Source organism: Bemisia tabaci, chromosome 4, assembly GCF_918797505.1.
Source record: "Bemisia tabaci chromosome 4, PGI_BMITA_v3".
NCBI classification, from domain to species: Eukaryota; Metazoa; Arthropoda; class Insecta; order Hemiptera; family Aleyrodidae; genus Bemisia; species Bemisia tabaci.
The window spans coordinates 40,056,542-40,072,107 of NC_092796.1; the positions used below are offsets into that span (position 1 = coordinate 40,056,542).

Below are 15,566 nucleotides of genomic sequence, written 5' to 3' on the forward strand. Positions count from 1 at the left end.
AATCAGACATTCCTGAGTCTCTGAAGCTCCTACTTGATACTATTATTCTAAATAACAAAAAAGTTAAGAGTAAACCGAAGTTCCAAAAAAAAGTGAACGCGATTTCTCACTCTGCAATTTCAGCAGTCAGACCTCGGTCATATAATTCGCCCATCCAAATCGGAGTTTCATTGTATGTGTGCTAAAAATTCAGATCGAAAAAACTGATTGGTGTATTGAATCTCTCGCCTACGTTGCACCGTACCATGAAATTTTGAAATTTGAAACCGCTGCTATTCTGCATGGACCTGTAAAAATCAATTTCGACGCTTTCTTTCAGTTCATATTCGATAATGCGGATTTAAATTGTCAAGACGCTTGATGGAATGAACACCTTCCATGCTATGGGCGGCGTAAGGTGTATCACACCACAATCATCAGTTTACCCTGATTAAGTAATACCTCGTAATTTATCTCAAAATCCGCCGGTAAAATAGCTCGGGCCTCTGGAGTAACACCCGTTGAAATTTTTGAAAAGAAACGCTACGATGGAATGAAAGACGTCAAAATTCTTGATTTGCAGACTGTTAATAAATTGCCTGGTCGTTATGAGATCTTAACGCTGGATTTTTTGTGGATTTATGGACATTTGATTAAAATACCGAATTTACCGAGTCTGAGCGGATTTATGGAAAATGTCATAGAGAAAAAGCTATCCCTGGTAAAAATTATCAACAGGAGCTGCGTTATTCAAAATACCTTAGGAATTCTTATAGCTGGATATAGAAGACGATAGAAAATTATTTAACTGGCTGTAGAGAGCGAAGAATTTCACACAGCCGGGCTACACGAAGCGATAAAAAATTATACAGCCGGGCTACACGAAGCGATAAAAAAATATAAAGCCGGGCTATGGTTCCTATCGCCAGGCTATACAGTATATAGCCTTGCTGTAGCTTTTTTGCCACGGTCTATAAAAGGCTATAAGAAATTGCATAGTCAGCCACAGAAGCTATAGGAAAACCGACAGCCGTCTGTAGTATAGTCTGTAGTGTCTATAGTATTTTGGAACACAGATCCTACTGCCAATTTTTACCAGGGATTCAAGACAACATTCATTCGGTGCTCTTTTTTTCAATTTGCTCACTCAAAGCGGAGGGGTTTTTAGTGGGTGGAAATCCCACACATCCATCTTGAGTTCCTAGCTGCCTAAGATGAAGTCTTTAAAAGATTTTCGCCGCCTGTGAAAAAAAAAAAAAAAAAAAAAAAAAAAATCTTGCTTTCAGAATCGGTTCGGTGGCTCTTACATGGCTAATAAGGGTTTGGGGTGGAGGGATGGAGGGGCGGGGAGGGGGTTGACGGGGGAGGGGTAGGTGAGGGGGGTCATAACGGGATTAAGGGGGGTGATGAGAGTTGGAAAACCAAGTGATCCATGAGGGTTTTGCATACATTTTCGGCATCTGTAATTAGTGTGATTTAATTGAAAAAAGTGCACATTGAATGAGGGGCGCGGGGGGAGGGGCGGGGGTGGGGGATTTCTTCATGGCGGAGAGTCACTGGTACCCAGGGGGACATATGCAAACCATTTTCGGAATTTTTGTTTCACTTCCAACGGCGTTACAGCGTTTTTACGCAGCAATTTTGGTGAAAAATTCATCAACCCCTAAAACCACCCCTAACGCGATCGCCCATAACTTTTACCCTAATTGTTCGATTTCAAAAATCTAAAAGCCGTTTGATAGGAAATTTTACGTACTTTAAAAGTGAAGATAACTTATTTTGTCGAAAACCCCAAAATAAGTGAGATTTTGGGGGATTTTGGGGAAAAAACGTGATTTTCCGCCATTTTTTCAAGATGGCGGCCATTTCCGGTCAAAATTTTTGTTGGCAAACATCAGATTCGGATTCAGCGACCCAAATTACATAGGAATCCGTCTTACTTTTTTCTCCTCAGATTTTCGCAAAATAAAATGCCAGATTGACTGGACTAATGAGATTGCACAGTGGTTTGATGTTTAAGTCACCAATCAACCAACTTAAAATGAAGTTTGCTAGATAGAGTTTGACACATGTACTGATGTGGAGTACTGAAAATATCTTGATTTTGACTAAATCCATACGAATCTAAAATTTACTAGTCTTACCTAGCATTTTAGAGGCCATGAATCTGGCTTTCATTGCATTGATTTCTCGGATATTCGATGGAACGATTTCAGCACCACCAATAAAGAGCTTCAGTTCAATTGAGCTACTGCTTGTGTCGGCTAGAGCATTCAAGCCTAAACTACGACGATATTTGGGATCCTGGAATGAAAAATTTATAAAACTATACTTGCACTTACTTACAAATCACGGAAAACGAAGAAAAAGAAGCAAAGAGAATAATGCAAATTGATTAATATTTTAACTTTACTAACTTAATTTTTGGAAATACAATCATAATTAAAACTTTTTTCTAAATTTTTTTTTTTAAATGATAACAGCTGTCATAATTTAGAAATAGATGAAATAGGAAAGCATTAAACATAAAAGCATGATACATAAAAAATAAAATTTGAGGAAAATTAATCATTTGGAGAGATTTATGTAAATACGGCAATGGACCACTAGACAAGGTACGAATTTAAGCAATCTGATACATATTCCTTAATTTCTTGTAGAACACGATTTGCGCGACGAAAATTACTGAAACCAACTTAATGAAGATATTAACGTTTTTATTTCACACTGGTTACGAGGAATTTGAACTGCCCGCTCACACGAAACTCAAAGCGCGCACTACAACGGTTTCATCAAGCTTCTCAATCGAGCAATGTTCATTTCCCACCATGTGTTGCTCTAACTATAAGCAATTTGCTATAGCTCAGCTAAAGCATCAAGATTGAGGTTGCCAGATTTTTATATCGCAGAGACTGTCATGATAACGTTTAGCGCGCGATGTGAATCACATAGAGCATTGAGTTTTCATGAGCGGATGGTTTGAATTCACGCATCAAGAATCATTAAATATCTTTGTAAGGAGTTGATATCGGTAATTTTTGTTGTGCGCATCGTGTTTTACGTAAAATTTTGGTTAAGGAACAAGTATCAGAATGCTGAAATTCGTACCTTGTCTAGTGGTCCATTGAATCAGTGAGAACGAAAACACACTAACTCAAAAAAATGAAAATAATCAAGACACACACAAAACTGCACAGTGGGTGAGGAAGTTAGCATAGGAAAAATATTTTTGGTGCCGAAGGACAAGCACTTAAGGACATTTTAAAGGTAAAAGCTGGAATAGATGAGCTAACTTAAATGACCTTTATGAAAATTGACTGCCTTAAATGAAAATTGAGCATTTTCCAGTTACGGAGTTGGTGTGTTTCCATTCCCACTGATCAATTAAGAAACCATTTTTTGTAGTCGGCCATCGATGTGAGACCTTGCACAGGAGAAGGGACTTAAATACAGAAAAACTCGAATTTTAGATATTGATGTAACCATTTAAAGGGTATTTTACAAACATTTTGGCACAAAAAACGCTGAAAAGTGTCAAATCCTACCAGAGTTGTGAAATTTGAATTAGGCAGTTCGAAGAAAGCAGCTCTAAAAAAATCAATTTGGAGAGTAAATCTACCAACCAAATGCATAGCTCAAAATTTTTCGGTAAAAATGCAAAGTTATGTCTTCTGTTGATAGTATAATGGAATACACTACTTAGAACTTAATATCTCAGATACTAAATGGAGTTTTCCGGCAAAAATTTCGATGACCGAAATCATAGCCAAATAAAGCAAAAACTACTGTTCTAAAAAAATCGCTTCCATGGGTGGTCTAGCACAGTAATATCCCTTGCAAAGCAACATAATTTCTTCAACTTTCACTTCCTAAAAGAATTTGGTTGAAGAAAACTTGGAGAATAAAATTTCACTCAATTGTGCAATGTATGAAGGTTTTTAAACTACTTACTTTGAGCTCAAATTGATTAGCCTTAATCAAGAGAGAGGAATCAAACGGAATTTTGGAGGGCTGTACGGCAAGACAGAGCCAAGAGCTCAGGTAAGGACAAGCTGCGACTAGAAGAGTTTCCAATTTACTTAAGTTGACTAGATTATCCCAGACCTAATAAGAACAAAAATTGCCCGATATGTTGAAAGACTGCTATATAGTCAAGAAACAAGAGGTAAGTAAAGGGAAAAATTTTAAAGCAATGTTCAGATTTTGACTTCCAAAAACAAATCGCTTACTATGATAGATTAAATATACATGAAATGTAGTTCCAATTGCATCGAGTTTTGCAAAACCATGCCATGTTCATTTTCCCCCTCTTAATTAATTTCTGAGACATTTCTTTTACTAAATGCTCTAATGCAAAAGACTTATAGGCAAAAGCAATAAAAGCTCGTATTCAAAAGGATTTTATTAGCATGACACATTTTAGATCCTATGAACCATTATCTTAGAGCAAAGAAGAAAACTTATAGAAGTTTTTAAGAGTTGAAGTCAAGTAACTTTCCATTTAAAAATAAAGTATGACGGGAAGTCTACGACGTCACAAGCTGAGATACGTGGTTTGGAAAGAGGTTGTTCCATCTACCATTGAAACTGGGCCCAGAATGAAATCTCCTCATCTTTTCAGGTATCAAAGGGCATGGTCAGGGACACCCAAAAATGGTTGAATTTTTTCCAAATTCCCCCCTGGGGAGGGGGGGCGGGGGGTTATATGAAAAACGGTTTTTTTGGCTCTAACTTTTGAACGGTTTGAGATATCGATTTGAACTTTTTTTTAAATGAAAGGTCGTTTAAAGAGCTTTCTTTTGGTATATTATGTTTAATAGTTAGGTCAATTTTTGACCAATTTATGGCCTGTCAAAAATTTTCCATGAGTCCAAAAATCAGATTTCTGTAGTTTAGAGCAGCGACGATCGCATGCAGATGAACAAAAAACTGTTCAACTTATAGCCCTCTCTCTGACGGTTAAAATGAGCCCAAGATCATCTTGGGGAAACGATTTGTCTCCGAGTTATGCTTCTTCAAAGTTGGCGCGGCGGGGTCCGCTTCCGCGGGGCAGCGCTCCGGAGTACGATAGTTCACTCCCGTCCCCCTCCCGTCATGCCACGCGACGCAAACCGAGGAAGACTACCTTTAATGATCATTTGAACAGATAAATGCACACAATATACGCTATTATGGTGTACAAGTATTATTAAAATTATATTAATATAATAAATAGAAGAGTGGAATCTCACCGAATTTATCATCACCGCAATCCATAGGATCATCGGCAGTGTGATCCGCATTTTCATCCTCATCTTCGTCGTCGTCGTCTGAAAAGCCAAAATCGACTTTTCTGAGAGGGAAGCACTCGTTCAAAAAGGCTGAAGGCGCTGGTTTTTTGTGATAGCGCCCGTAAAACAAATACCACAGTATAGTTACGACGTGAGCACAAGGATTGATGGTACGCGCACCGTTCTTACATGTGCAGTAACTTGCTTTAATGGCCTCGCTGGATTTTTTACTGGTATCGATTAATATAAATATATGATATTCTTTTTTTGATTTATGCCTCGATAGGATCCGCGATCGAAGAAAAAGAGGCGAATTTACGGAAATATCATATTTTTGAAAATCTGGCAAAAAGTTATCCTTCGTCACTTGAAAGCAATATTTTCCATTAGCAAAATGGTCTGCAATATAACTTGCTGCAAGTCCAATTTGATAACTTCCCGAGAGGGTGTCAAGATCTTCGCTCCTCCACTGTTCTAATTGTTTAAAATGATCTGTCGTCAGGTTTTCAAAAACTACTTTTTTTCGGAGCCATTTCTCGTCCTCAACAATTTGTTGCACAATATTCGGCTCATTTAATTTTTGGAGCATTTGAATGGCAATTTTTGCGTCGTCACCATCACTTTGCAGGCGTTGAAAATATAAATTATGTATCGCGGACACTATGCGATAGTCGTCAAACAAATTGCCGGATCCAGGTATATTGCTTCTCATTTTATAGAGCGTTTTCAATATAATTTTAATAATACTTGTACACCATAATAGCGTATATTGTGTGCATTTATCTGTTCAAATGATCATTAAAGGTAGTCTTCCTCGGTTTGCGTCGCGTGGCATGACGGGAGGGGGACGGGAGTGAACTATCGTACTCCGGAGCGCTGCCCCGCGGAAGCGGACCCCGCCGCGCCAACTTTGAAGAAGCATAACTCGGAGACAAATCGTTTCCCCAAGATGATCTTGGGCTCATTTTAACCGTCAGAGAGAGGGCTATAAGTTGAACAGTTTTTTGTTCATCTGCATGCGATCGTCGCTGCTCTAAACTACAGAAATCTGATTTTTGGACTCATGGAAAATTTTTGACAGGCCATAAATTGGTCAAAAATTGACCTAACTATTAAACATAATATACCAAAAGAAAGCTCTTTAAACGACCTTTCATTTAAAAAAAAAGTTCAAATCGATATCTCAAACCGTTCAAAAGTTAGAGCCAAAAAACCGTTTTTCATATAACCCCCCGCCCCCCCTCCCCAGGGGGGAATTTGGAAAAAATTCAACCATTTTTGGGTGTCCCTGACCATGCCCTTTGATACCTGAAAAGATAAGGAGATTTCATTCTGGGCCCAGTTTCAATGGTAGATGGAACAACCTCTTTCACATTCAATATTGCCTTTATAAAACTTCTTTCATCATGTAACACAGGACAGTTAATTTGAATTTACTTGTGTTTTAGATCAATTATCAAAGGGAAGTTCACTACTGGTGCTGCAAATCTATGAGATCAAACATTTTAGGTGCATCTGCATGGTATCCGAAGACCCATTTTCCCCATCTAAAATTTTATTCTGTGGCTAACTCACACGGTGACTTTCACCCCCTTTGAGAAAGGAAATTCAAGGTGAGATGGGACTGCTACTTTTGGCTGCACTCTCAGGTGGGACTGCTAGGTAAGCATGAGAATCATCAACTTCATTTTTAGCCATTATTACTCTTCTAAATACTGCAATAAGGTATTTAAAAAGGAACAAACTTCAGTCAAAATATATTTTTGAATGGTTGTTCTGCCTGTTCAATTTGCATGTGGTTTAATTAATAAGCAAACAATAAATAAAAATATTTATTTTCTGGATTGTATGTATTTTCTACAGAAAATACACTGAAAACTACAGAGGAATTCAGACTTACTTTTAGAACGATTTCTTGAATGTGAGGTAGATGTTCCACTAAGCAGCGTTGAAAAATCTGCCGTAAAGAATCTTGTAACAAAGGTGAATCCCAGCAAGCGAGGTAGTCGGATGAGCAGGTTAACGTGTAAAATGTTTGCAGAGTGGCTTTCCGTACAGAAGAGGAATTATGAGACAAAAATGGCCAAAGCCTAGGAATAACTTCTACAAGTGTTTCATTTCTAGAACAAGACGAGAAGAATGTTCGGGTTAGTCCAAAAATAGAACAATCTTTAGAATTTTCAAATTGAGGGCTGATTTGTAGTTCCATTGCTTTCCAAACATTTCTTATGATTTAGTTGATGAATCTACCATCCCTATAAGATCAGAACTGTGACGCAAAGCTCACAAATTGGAGAATTTCTCGGCAAAAAGAGCTAAGTATACCGCTTTTTTAAAGAATACTGTCTGTAACTTCACTATCAAACTGACCTGTGTTCATTGACCTTACATTGAGATCGGAGAGAAGACAAAAAAAGAAGGAATATAGGGGTAGTTAGACACAGAAATTAGAACAAAGGGGGAGGAATGAAAAAAAAAGGGCTCCTTAAAAACAGCCCTAAGTGGCGAAGTGCATTTTTCATTCGATATTCAATGTCTTAATTAGCTGATACTTCAGGATGGAACATACAGCGATTCAATGTTCAAACAGTTGATCACGTGGATGTTAGATTCTGAACATCACAACTTTTTGCAGAGCGCACTGAAGAGCTTTCTGGTAAAGTGCCATTGGTTTCAAGTCAGCTGGTTGCTGGTTGAGCCAGCATCTTAAAATATCTGACGAAAAAAAAATTGACTTACTTTAGCAGGTTTGGGACTGAGATACGCTGAGTAAAGAGGCAAGAAGTCCCATGAAACTGTTACAAGCAGCACCCAATTCGTCCTGATTCAGAAGCAGGTCCCAAAGTCTCTTAACAATAGGTTCTAAATGATGAGGCATATTTGAAACTAAAGTATCAGCTACAGGAATGAGAGCAGATGCTGCGACTGCACCTACGTCTTCCACAGGATCACTTAATTCGCTTGTAATTGGCGTAAGTGCTCTTGATAAGATGGAACCCACCAAGTCCTAAAAAGATACACAAATCTTGTGATGGTAATTTGATACAATAAGTAAAAATAACATGCCCATCACAAAATAACTATTTTTTGGGCTTCCTTAAATTTTTTTTCACACTTTTCCTGACATTAGATGCATTACACCTACTTTGAGGTAAAAATTTAAAATTCTCGACTATCTTGAAACACAGCTCAAGACTGAGAAATTAAGATTAAAGGCAGACGTTTCTGAGGCTGCAATATGAACTGTGTTCACTCACAAAACCTTGAAACAAGTGTGATCAAAAAGAAGTTCGGAATTTTTAAATTTGTTTTCTTCTGCTTGATAAATTTTATTATATAAACCGCTGACGTGCAACATGCATTTCTATACTTTCAAACTATCCTTCACTCATACATTTTTCTTTTGGCTCACAAACTGTTTTTGGTGTTGAATGTCGGCATATGAGACCATTTGAAATTGTTCAAGACCTAATTTTGATTTTTCAAGTTTAATTAGGACTCCACTTGAGCTACTGTACATGGTGACTGAAAAGGTTAAAAAACATCTCATTAACTCTCTATAAAATTAGAGGAAACGAATTTTTCTGATGTTTCCTGGAAGATTCAGGATGAAAAAAACCAGATAAAATAAAAAAAAGAATTTTCAAACACACTATCCCAAATACTTGAAATTTTTGAATATTCATAAACCTGAGTTATACTAAAATATAACCCTAATAAGAGATGATAATGACCTGATTTTTGTCTTTAGGAATTCATGACACTAATGTTCAATCTCTTTTCAATATAAGGAAACTTTGATCTAGAGTTTGGTTAGGTTTGTGTTTAAAAAAAAAAAACAAAAAAAAAAAACAAAGAACACTTACCTTTCGAACTGCTAACAGATACTTCAATCCTAACAGACCTCCATGTCTTGTTTCCCAGTCTTTCTGTTCCAGTAGTTGCAGAAGCACTTCTAACACTAGATTTACACGATTCTCAGTCATTAGGTGCAGAACAGAGCCTGAAAATAATTAATAAAATAAAGTTTCTGTAGGGATGAACAAAAGGAAATTACAAATACAAACGATTTTGAAGGGGGGAGGGGCTATCAATAAGGACCGTTTTGGGCCTACCCTAAATTTTCTCAATTCTATGGCTTTTTACTCATCAGAGATCTGAATCTCACGCATCATGATTTGGCCATTTTCTATCTATTTTTGGGTCTAATACTGGCCTAAATATGAGTCTAAAGGCCGATTATGGCAAAAAATGCGAGTTTTGTGGATTTGCAGTCAAATGCCGAAAGACCCGCATTTTTGTTATAAAAAATTTTCAAAATTTTTTGTTAATGATTCGACTTGTGGCGCCCCCCTCCCCTCCCATTTAGTTTCGGCATTTATTGCCAAAACTGGCTTTCAGATTCATGTTTAGGCCAGTGTTAAACCTGAAAAGAGACCAGAGATGACCAAATCATGATGCATTCCGAAAATAGAGACCTAAGGGCAAAAATTTGAAAAGGGGAAATTTCTGTAGGAATAAGCTTCTCAAAATTCCTATGATTTTCCACAGATGTAGATAGTAAATAGACAAACTTCTTTGATTAAAGGCTCCTTTAAATAAACAAGGCGATTGGGCCCTGAATTTTTCTTGGCCCAAACCCTAATTGTCTAGAGGGCCAACCTACAGTAATGGGTCATCATTGAAAAATTTTCAAACAAGTGGTTCAAAATTTTGGATTAAGAATTATGAATATCAGCCCTGCAATATCTGTCATAAAAAATTAAAATTTGAGAGTAAATGAGCTTATAAGAATGATTTGATAAAATAATTAGAGAATTAATTCATATACCCTACGGGTTCTGCCACTATTTCTTTACTGCTTCACCTGTGCCAGACTGAAGGTGTGTACTTTTTGTCTTGTAAAACAAGAAGATTTAAATAAAATAAAAGGAAAACCTAGCATTCTAAAATCCATTATTTTCGGAGAGAAATATTCATTTGCCTACCAAATTGTTTGAAATGATGGATATACAATTTTTGACACAAAAAATATGTCAGAAAAGAGTCAGTTATTTTAAATTAAGCTAATAAATGTTTCACACATATTTTTCTACAATGACTCTATATAGAGAAAAAAGAGCTTACCCAAGGCTTGAGCACAAGTTTCTCGAACTGGAGCGACAACTTGATCCGAAACAAAGTCTCCAAAACGATCCAGTGAAAGAACGCATAACAACCGTAACGATACATCTTCTAAAAAAAATTGATGACTTTCTTCCATCTGAGAAAAATAAAAATGAATGAATGAATAAAAATTCTAGGCTGATGGGGTGGAAGGAAAATTTTTTGCATTGAAGCAGAAACTACAAATTTTACTTACTTTTACTTGGTTACATAAATTATTGTCGACCAGCGCATAGCTTTCCTGGAAATACCCTGAAATTTCCCTATATTCATCACAACAGTTTCAAACTGTGCAATTTTTTTGGAGAGGCCCCTTTACAATGACACTTTTGAAAACTTACCATAAAAAGGATATTCTAAGGTTTCCAGGGACAGCTTTTCCCTCAGAGACTCTGTCACTTTCTTTTCTTTAAGTGCCCACTCACTCATTTGTTCTAGATCAAAGATTTTTTTTACTTATTTCATTAATTTTGGGTTTTGTCTTTAAAACCTTTCAAAAAATCACCCAGGCATCTGATTTGCAAAGTTTCCTAGGTTTTGTCTCTAAGATGATATTACTTTTTTTTGTGGTTATTCTGTCTCTCTCTCTCATCCTTTCTCTTCCTTCTTCACTTCTTACCTCTTTTTGCTATTCACGGTCAAAACATATTTCTTCAATGATTTCCTTTTCAAAATTTAGTTAAGAAATCAATTTATTACTACTTTTAACTGTTAAAAATTAACTTCTGAGCCAGATACAATCAAGTACTAATAACACTATTCTCAGTGACTTAATTTTGAGTTCTGGTGAATTGAGGTCTCTTACATTGTAGGCGGTCTTATTTTGGTAACACTACATTTTAAATGTATCATAGGTACACCTTTTTTTCACATGTATATGTAAAGAGGTACAAAAAGCCACATAAGAAAAAAATACTTGTGACGTACCTGTTTGCTTGACATGTCAATAGATTTGCCGGCTCCTTTCCCATGGATTCGCAGTGTTTCTCTGAGGGCAGTGGCTGATCCATGTCGCACTTCCCAACTTGAATTGAATAAACCTTGACAAAGTCGATCAACAAATCCTCCTAAAGGCCAATCAACTGCCTGAAAAGAAAAAATTGTGATGTCAAAATACAAAGTTTTCGGTTCACAGTAATATATGTATTAGATTGGATTCAGAGAAGTTCTGCAATGTTTGTTGCAGCTTGGGTTTTACCTGCAGCACATTTAAAAATTAAGAATTTTTCTTTGAAATGAAGCCCAATGAAGCAACATTGAGAGACAGAGGTGGCATCAATAAGGGCAATTTTTGGACTCACCCTTGCTAAATTTCCTCAACTCTACGATTTTTTACCCCCCGAAGGTCTATATTCTACGGAATGCATCATGGTGTGGTCATTTTCGGTCTCTTTTCAAGTATGATACTGGACTTAACATGGTCTGAGGGCCGATTTAGATGCAACATGCAGATTTTTTGGTATTTGACCACAGACTCACGAAACTTGCGCTTTCCGCCAAAATTGGCTTTCAGATCCATGTTCGGCCCAGACCCAAAATATATAAAAAATGACCAAATCAAGATGCACTCCGTGAAATATGGACCATTAATACCCAAAAAATTGAAAAATTGAGAATTCAGGGTAGGCCCAAGCCAGCTGTTGTCAATACCCCTCCTGAGGCAACTTCAATCATGTGCAAATAAAAAAGTAAGAAGCTACAGGTAATATAAATCAAGAGCTCCCATTACAGATAAAACTAAAATAATAAATTCATTTGGCCTGTTTAAGAATGGATTCTACTGATTTGAAAATCTGATGGTAAATTAAAAGATATCAATGATAAATACCTTAGACCAAGAGCCAGTGACATCTGGAACAGGGAGATCAGTTACGGAGTCTTCACTTGATTTACAGGCCAAGCTTTCTAATTTTGACTTCTTGGCAAGAGGTTCCTCTCCGATGCCGGAATCACATGAGTCGACCGTTGACTGGAGCATGGTCAGTGATAGTTGGCGAGTGAATGGGTTGTCTTTGATCTCCGATGTTGTTGGAGTAGGAGGCAGTGAGCGCTGTTTTGAAACTTGCTGCCGAGCTTTCCGCCTTGCTCGATTCATCTCTCGACTGCTTAGAGATTGATGATTTCCGCTTGAACAAGAGACATCGCTTTGACTTGACTGTGAGGAGTTCGTGTCCACCACACTCCAGTTCTGAGAAAAGCTGTTGGACATTTCATTCTCAAGTACTTCACCAACGCTTTTCTGCAATAGAAACATTCCTTTAATTGTTACTCCTCAATTCAATTATTAGAAATACAAAATTAACTTAAACTTACTACTTACTAACCAGTGTTAGAAACTCACAGGCGCCAACCTGCCAAATGCGCCTGAAAAATCGGCCATGGCACCTAAAAAATGAAGGCTCTGCGCCAACGTAGCCCCTAAAAATTGCCCCCTAAAAATCTGAATTTTCATATTAGATGATTATTCGAAATTTTAGCACTACAAGTGAAAGCATTTTCTATTCTTCACAATTTCATCCTTAGTGCTTTTGTCTTCCCCAAGTTACAGCTGCTTACTAGTTCTGTTACGAAAACATCTTGCAACTAACTTTTCATTAAATGTACCGTAATATATGGGCAAAAAGTCAATTTGGTCCCTAAAATATCTTCAATGGCGCTTAAAAATCAGGCTTGATGCGCCACATGGCTCCTAAAACTCAAAGGTGAGTTTCGAACACTGTTACTAACTTACTTCTGTCTCTATCTTTATTCTATTTACAATAGTAATTTCAACAATTTAAGCTATATCGAGATACAAAACATTTTTTTTTGTTGCTGTATGACCTCATCACTTCCTTGTTGTAAGCCTTCTTAGGGGGAACTCAATTTCATTGATTCCGATAAGACCTTATCTTCTATAAAATAAAATAATATAAATAAGCAAGACTAAACATACAGCATAGACTGATGTAATGCCTACGTCATAATTTCTTATCACCGTTTTGATTGCTCAAATGTAAATATACACATGATTTTGTCACATTTGTGCCATTGTGGTAAAATTGGTCCAGGTGTTCCTTGCAATTAAATTCTCTCATTTTTAATGATTCAATATAAAAAGAGAGTAAGAGACAAATATTCTACTGTCATGAAACCTGGAAAGTTCTTGTCTTTCTTTCTAGACAGCTAGAAAAATAAAAAGACTATAAAACCTTAAGAAGTTCTGGCTTTGACATTGTAGTTGTAAAACTCAGGTCTTCAGCAGTCACAAGATCAGATCTCAAATCCGGAAGGTTCAACCCCAACTGAGAATTGACCTGTTCTCTCTGCCGTAACAGAAAATCTTTCTTGTCTCCTTCTGAAAAATGCAGAGGATCACTGTAAGACACTCATTGATTTAATTTGATAATTCACAGCTCTGATTACTTCAGCTCAAACGCCAAGGACTGTAGTCTGGGAGAGAGAGAAGTTCCAAAGAAGTGTGCACTTTAACAAGGAAAACTAACAGATTTGAGAAACAAAGGCAAGCAGATTTGAAGGCCCAATAGACATTTCTGGAAGAAAAGTTTGACTTAGGCTAGCTGTTACTAACCTTTTAGCATTACAAAGGATTCGTACTGCAACTATTGCAGCTTTAGAATAATATTGATGTTCCTTACAACCAAAATTTCAGTCAAAGAATAACTTTTTGATGTTTGCTAAGTTTAGATATCTGTGAGAACTGTTGAAGGAATTCATACAGAGGCCAGGGAATTTTTTCAGACTTTTGCTTTTTAGATAATTTGGCTAATTTTCCAAAATTTATATTAGTAACTTATTAAATCACAGATTCTACTGAGAAAAATTTTCAACCACTGAAATTAAATAAGTACCTTCTTCGGTTACAGACCACTTACCAAGGTTATCTTCATCTACATCATACTCTAAGCCTTGAGATCCCATTAAATACGCACATTCTGTTAAAATTTTTTTCAAATCAAAAGATTCAAAACTCAATCGACCAGGCTGAGGAGCAACGATCACTTCTTTCGTTCCATCTGCAAAATAGAGAAACTCACAAGTAAAAATACTAATTCCGAAGTGTTTCTTGTTATCTATAGATTAAATCATATCCTGTGGGTGGATATAAGTGCCATACATCATATCCAAGGCAGATGGTCAAAGTTTGAGGTGATTTTGGACCAGTTTGCCCCCTTAGCTCAGCAAAAAAACAATTGGCTAATATTATCTAGCACTTGATTGCACTAAAAATCAAGGGCTGAATTTCCATTAAAGCGGATTTATCCCATAACTGAATAATGATGGTTTTAACAAGCAAAATTCCTCAACACCTCAGGGGAAGCAATTATGCAAATAATAAAACTAAATATAAAAGAGCCAAAAGAGATAATTTTTAGCTACTTAGATTGTAAAACAAATTCAGAAAATGATTCCACTTAATATGAATTTTTAAATTTGTTACAAAAAGTGGATGTAATGATAAAAACATTAGTGAATATTAGGAATCGTTCTCACCATTAGCAGGGGGATTCCACTGGGGAACATTCAGCAGTATTGCTTCAACAGCTTGGGCAGCAGCAATACGAGTATCCCATGAGGTGTTGCGCAAATATTCTTCTAAACGAGACAGAAGACAGTGCAACTCGTGAGGATACAGTTTCTGAACTTCTCCCAATTGCTTTGCAGCTGCTCTCCTGGTAACAGCAGATGATCCTGTCTCTAGCAGGACGAACAATCGGTCCAATCTGGAGGGAATCAAATGAATGGATATATCATTGACGAGACTAACTTACATTTAAAAAAGGTCAGCATAAGATTAAGAGAGGTAAATAAGAGTAGTAATGCACTAGTTTTTGGCCATACGTCTGATCAGAAATACAGTGAAGTGAAGATGCCAGATTGCATGAAAAAGCTTAAAGCTTTAGGTGCCCCTGAAAAATACGACTTAGAGAATACATCCATAAAGACTTTTATTTCTAGTACCAACCTGGAAGTCATCTTTATTATTAAGATAATTTAAGTTCATCCAATGTTTACGAGATTTCTTCTAACGTTTCCATGCTATCTTGGTAATGAAGACATCATGATCCTGCGGAAATCTAGAAAAATGAAAAAAATAAATAAAAATTGATGGATGCAAGGAAGAGAGAGAGGAATTTTTATATACACTAG

The 15,566-nt window shown here is 36.7% G+C and overlaps 1 protein-coding gene across 1 annotated transcript in view; it reads right to left on the reverse strand.

Moving 5' to 3' along the window:
* The window catches only part of Hel89B (histone acetyltransferase 1), a 40,784-nt gene that overhangs the window by 23,649 nt on the left and 1,569 nt on the right, over positions 1-15,566 (reverse strand). Inside the window, 12 exon segments of the mRNA XM_072299847.1 lie at positions 2,124-2,283; positions 3,931-4,083; positions 7,150-7,369; positions 7,985-8,256; positions 9,116-9,252; positions 10,377-10,512; positions 11,343-11,501; positions 12,244-12,654; positions 13,607-13,752; positions 14,291-14,431; positions 14,910-15,139; positions 15,382-15,493. Of these exon segments, the coding sequence (XP_072155948.1) occupies positions 2,124-2,283; positions 3,931-4,083; positions 7,150-7,369; positions 7,985-8,256; positions 9,116-9,252; positions 10,377-10,512; positions 11,343-11,501; positions 12,244-12,654; positions 13,607-13,752; positions 14,291-14,431; positions 14,910-15,139; positions 15,382-15,392 (2,176 nt within the window). The 5' untranslated portion in view covers positions 15,393-15,493.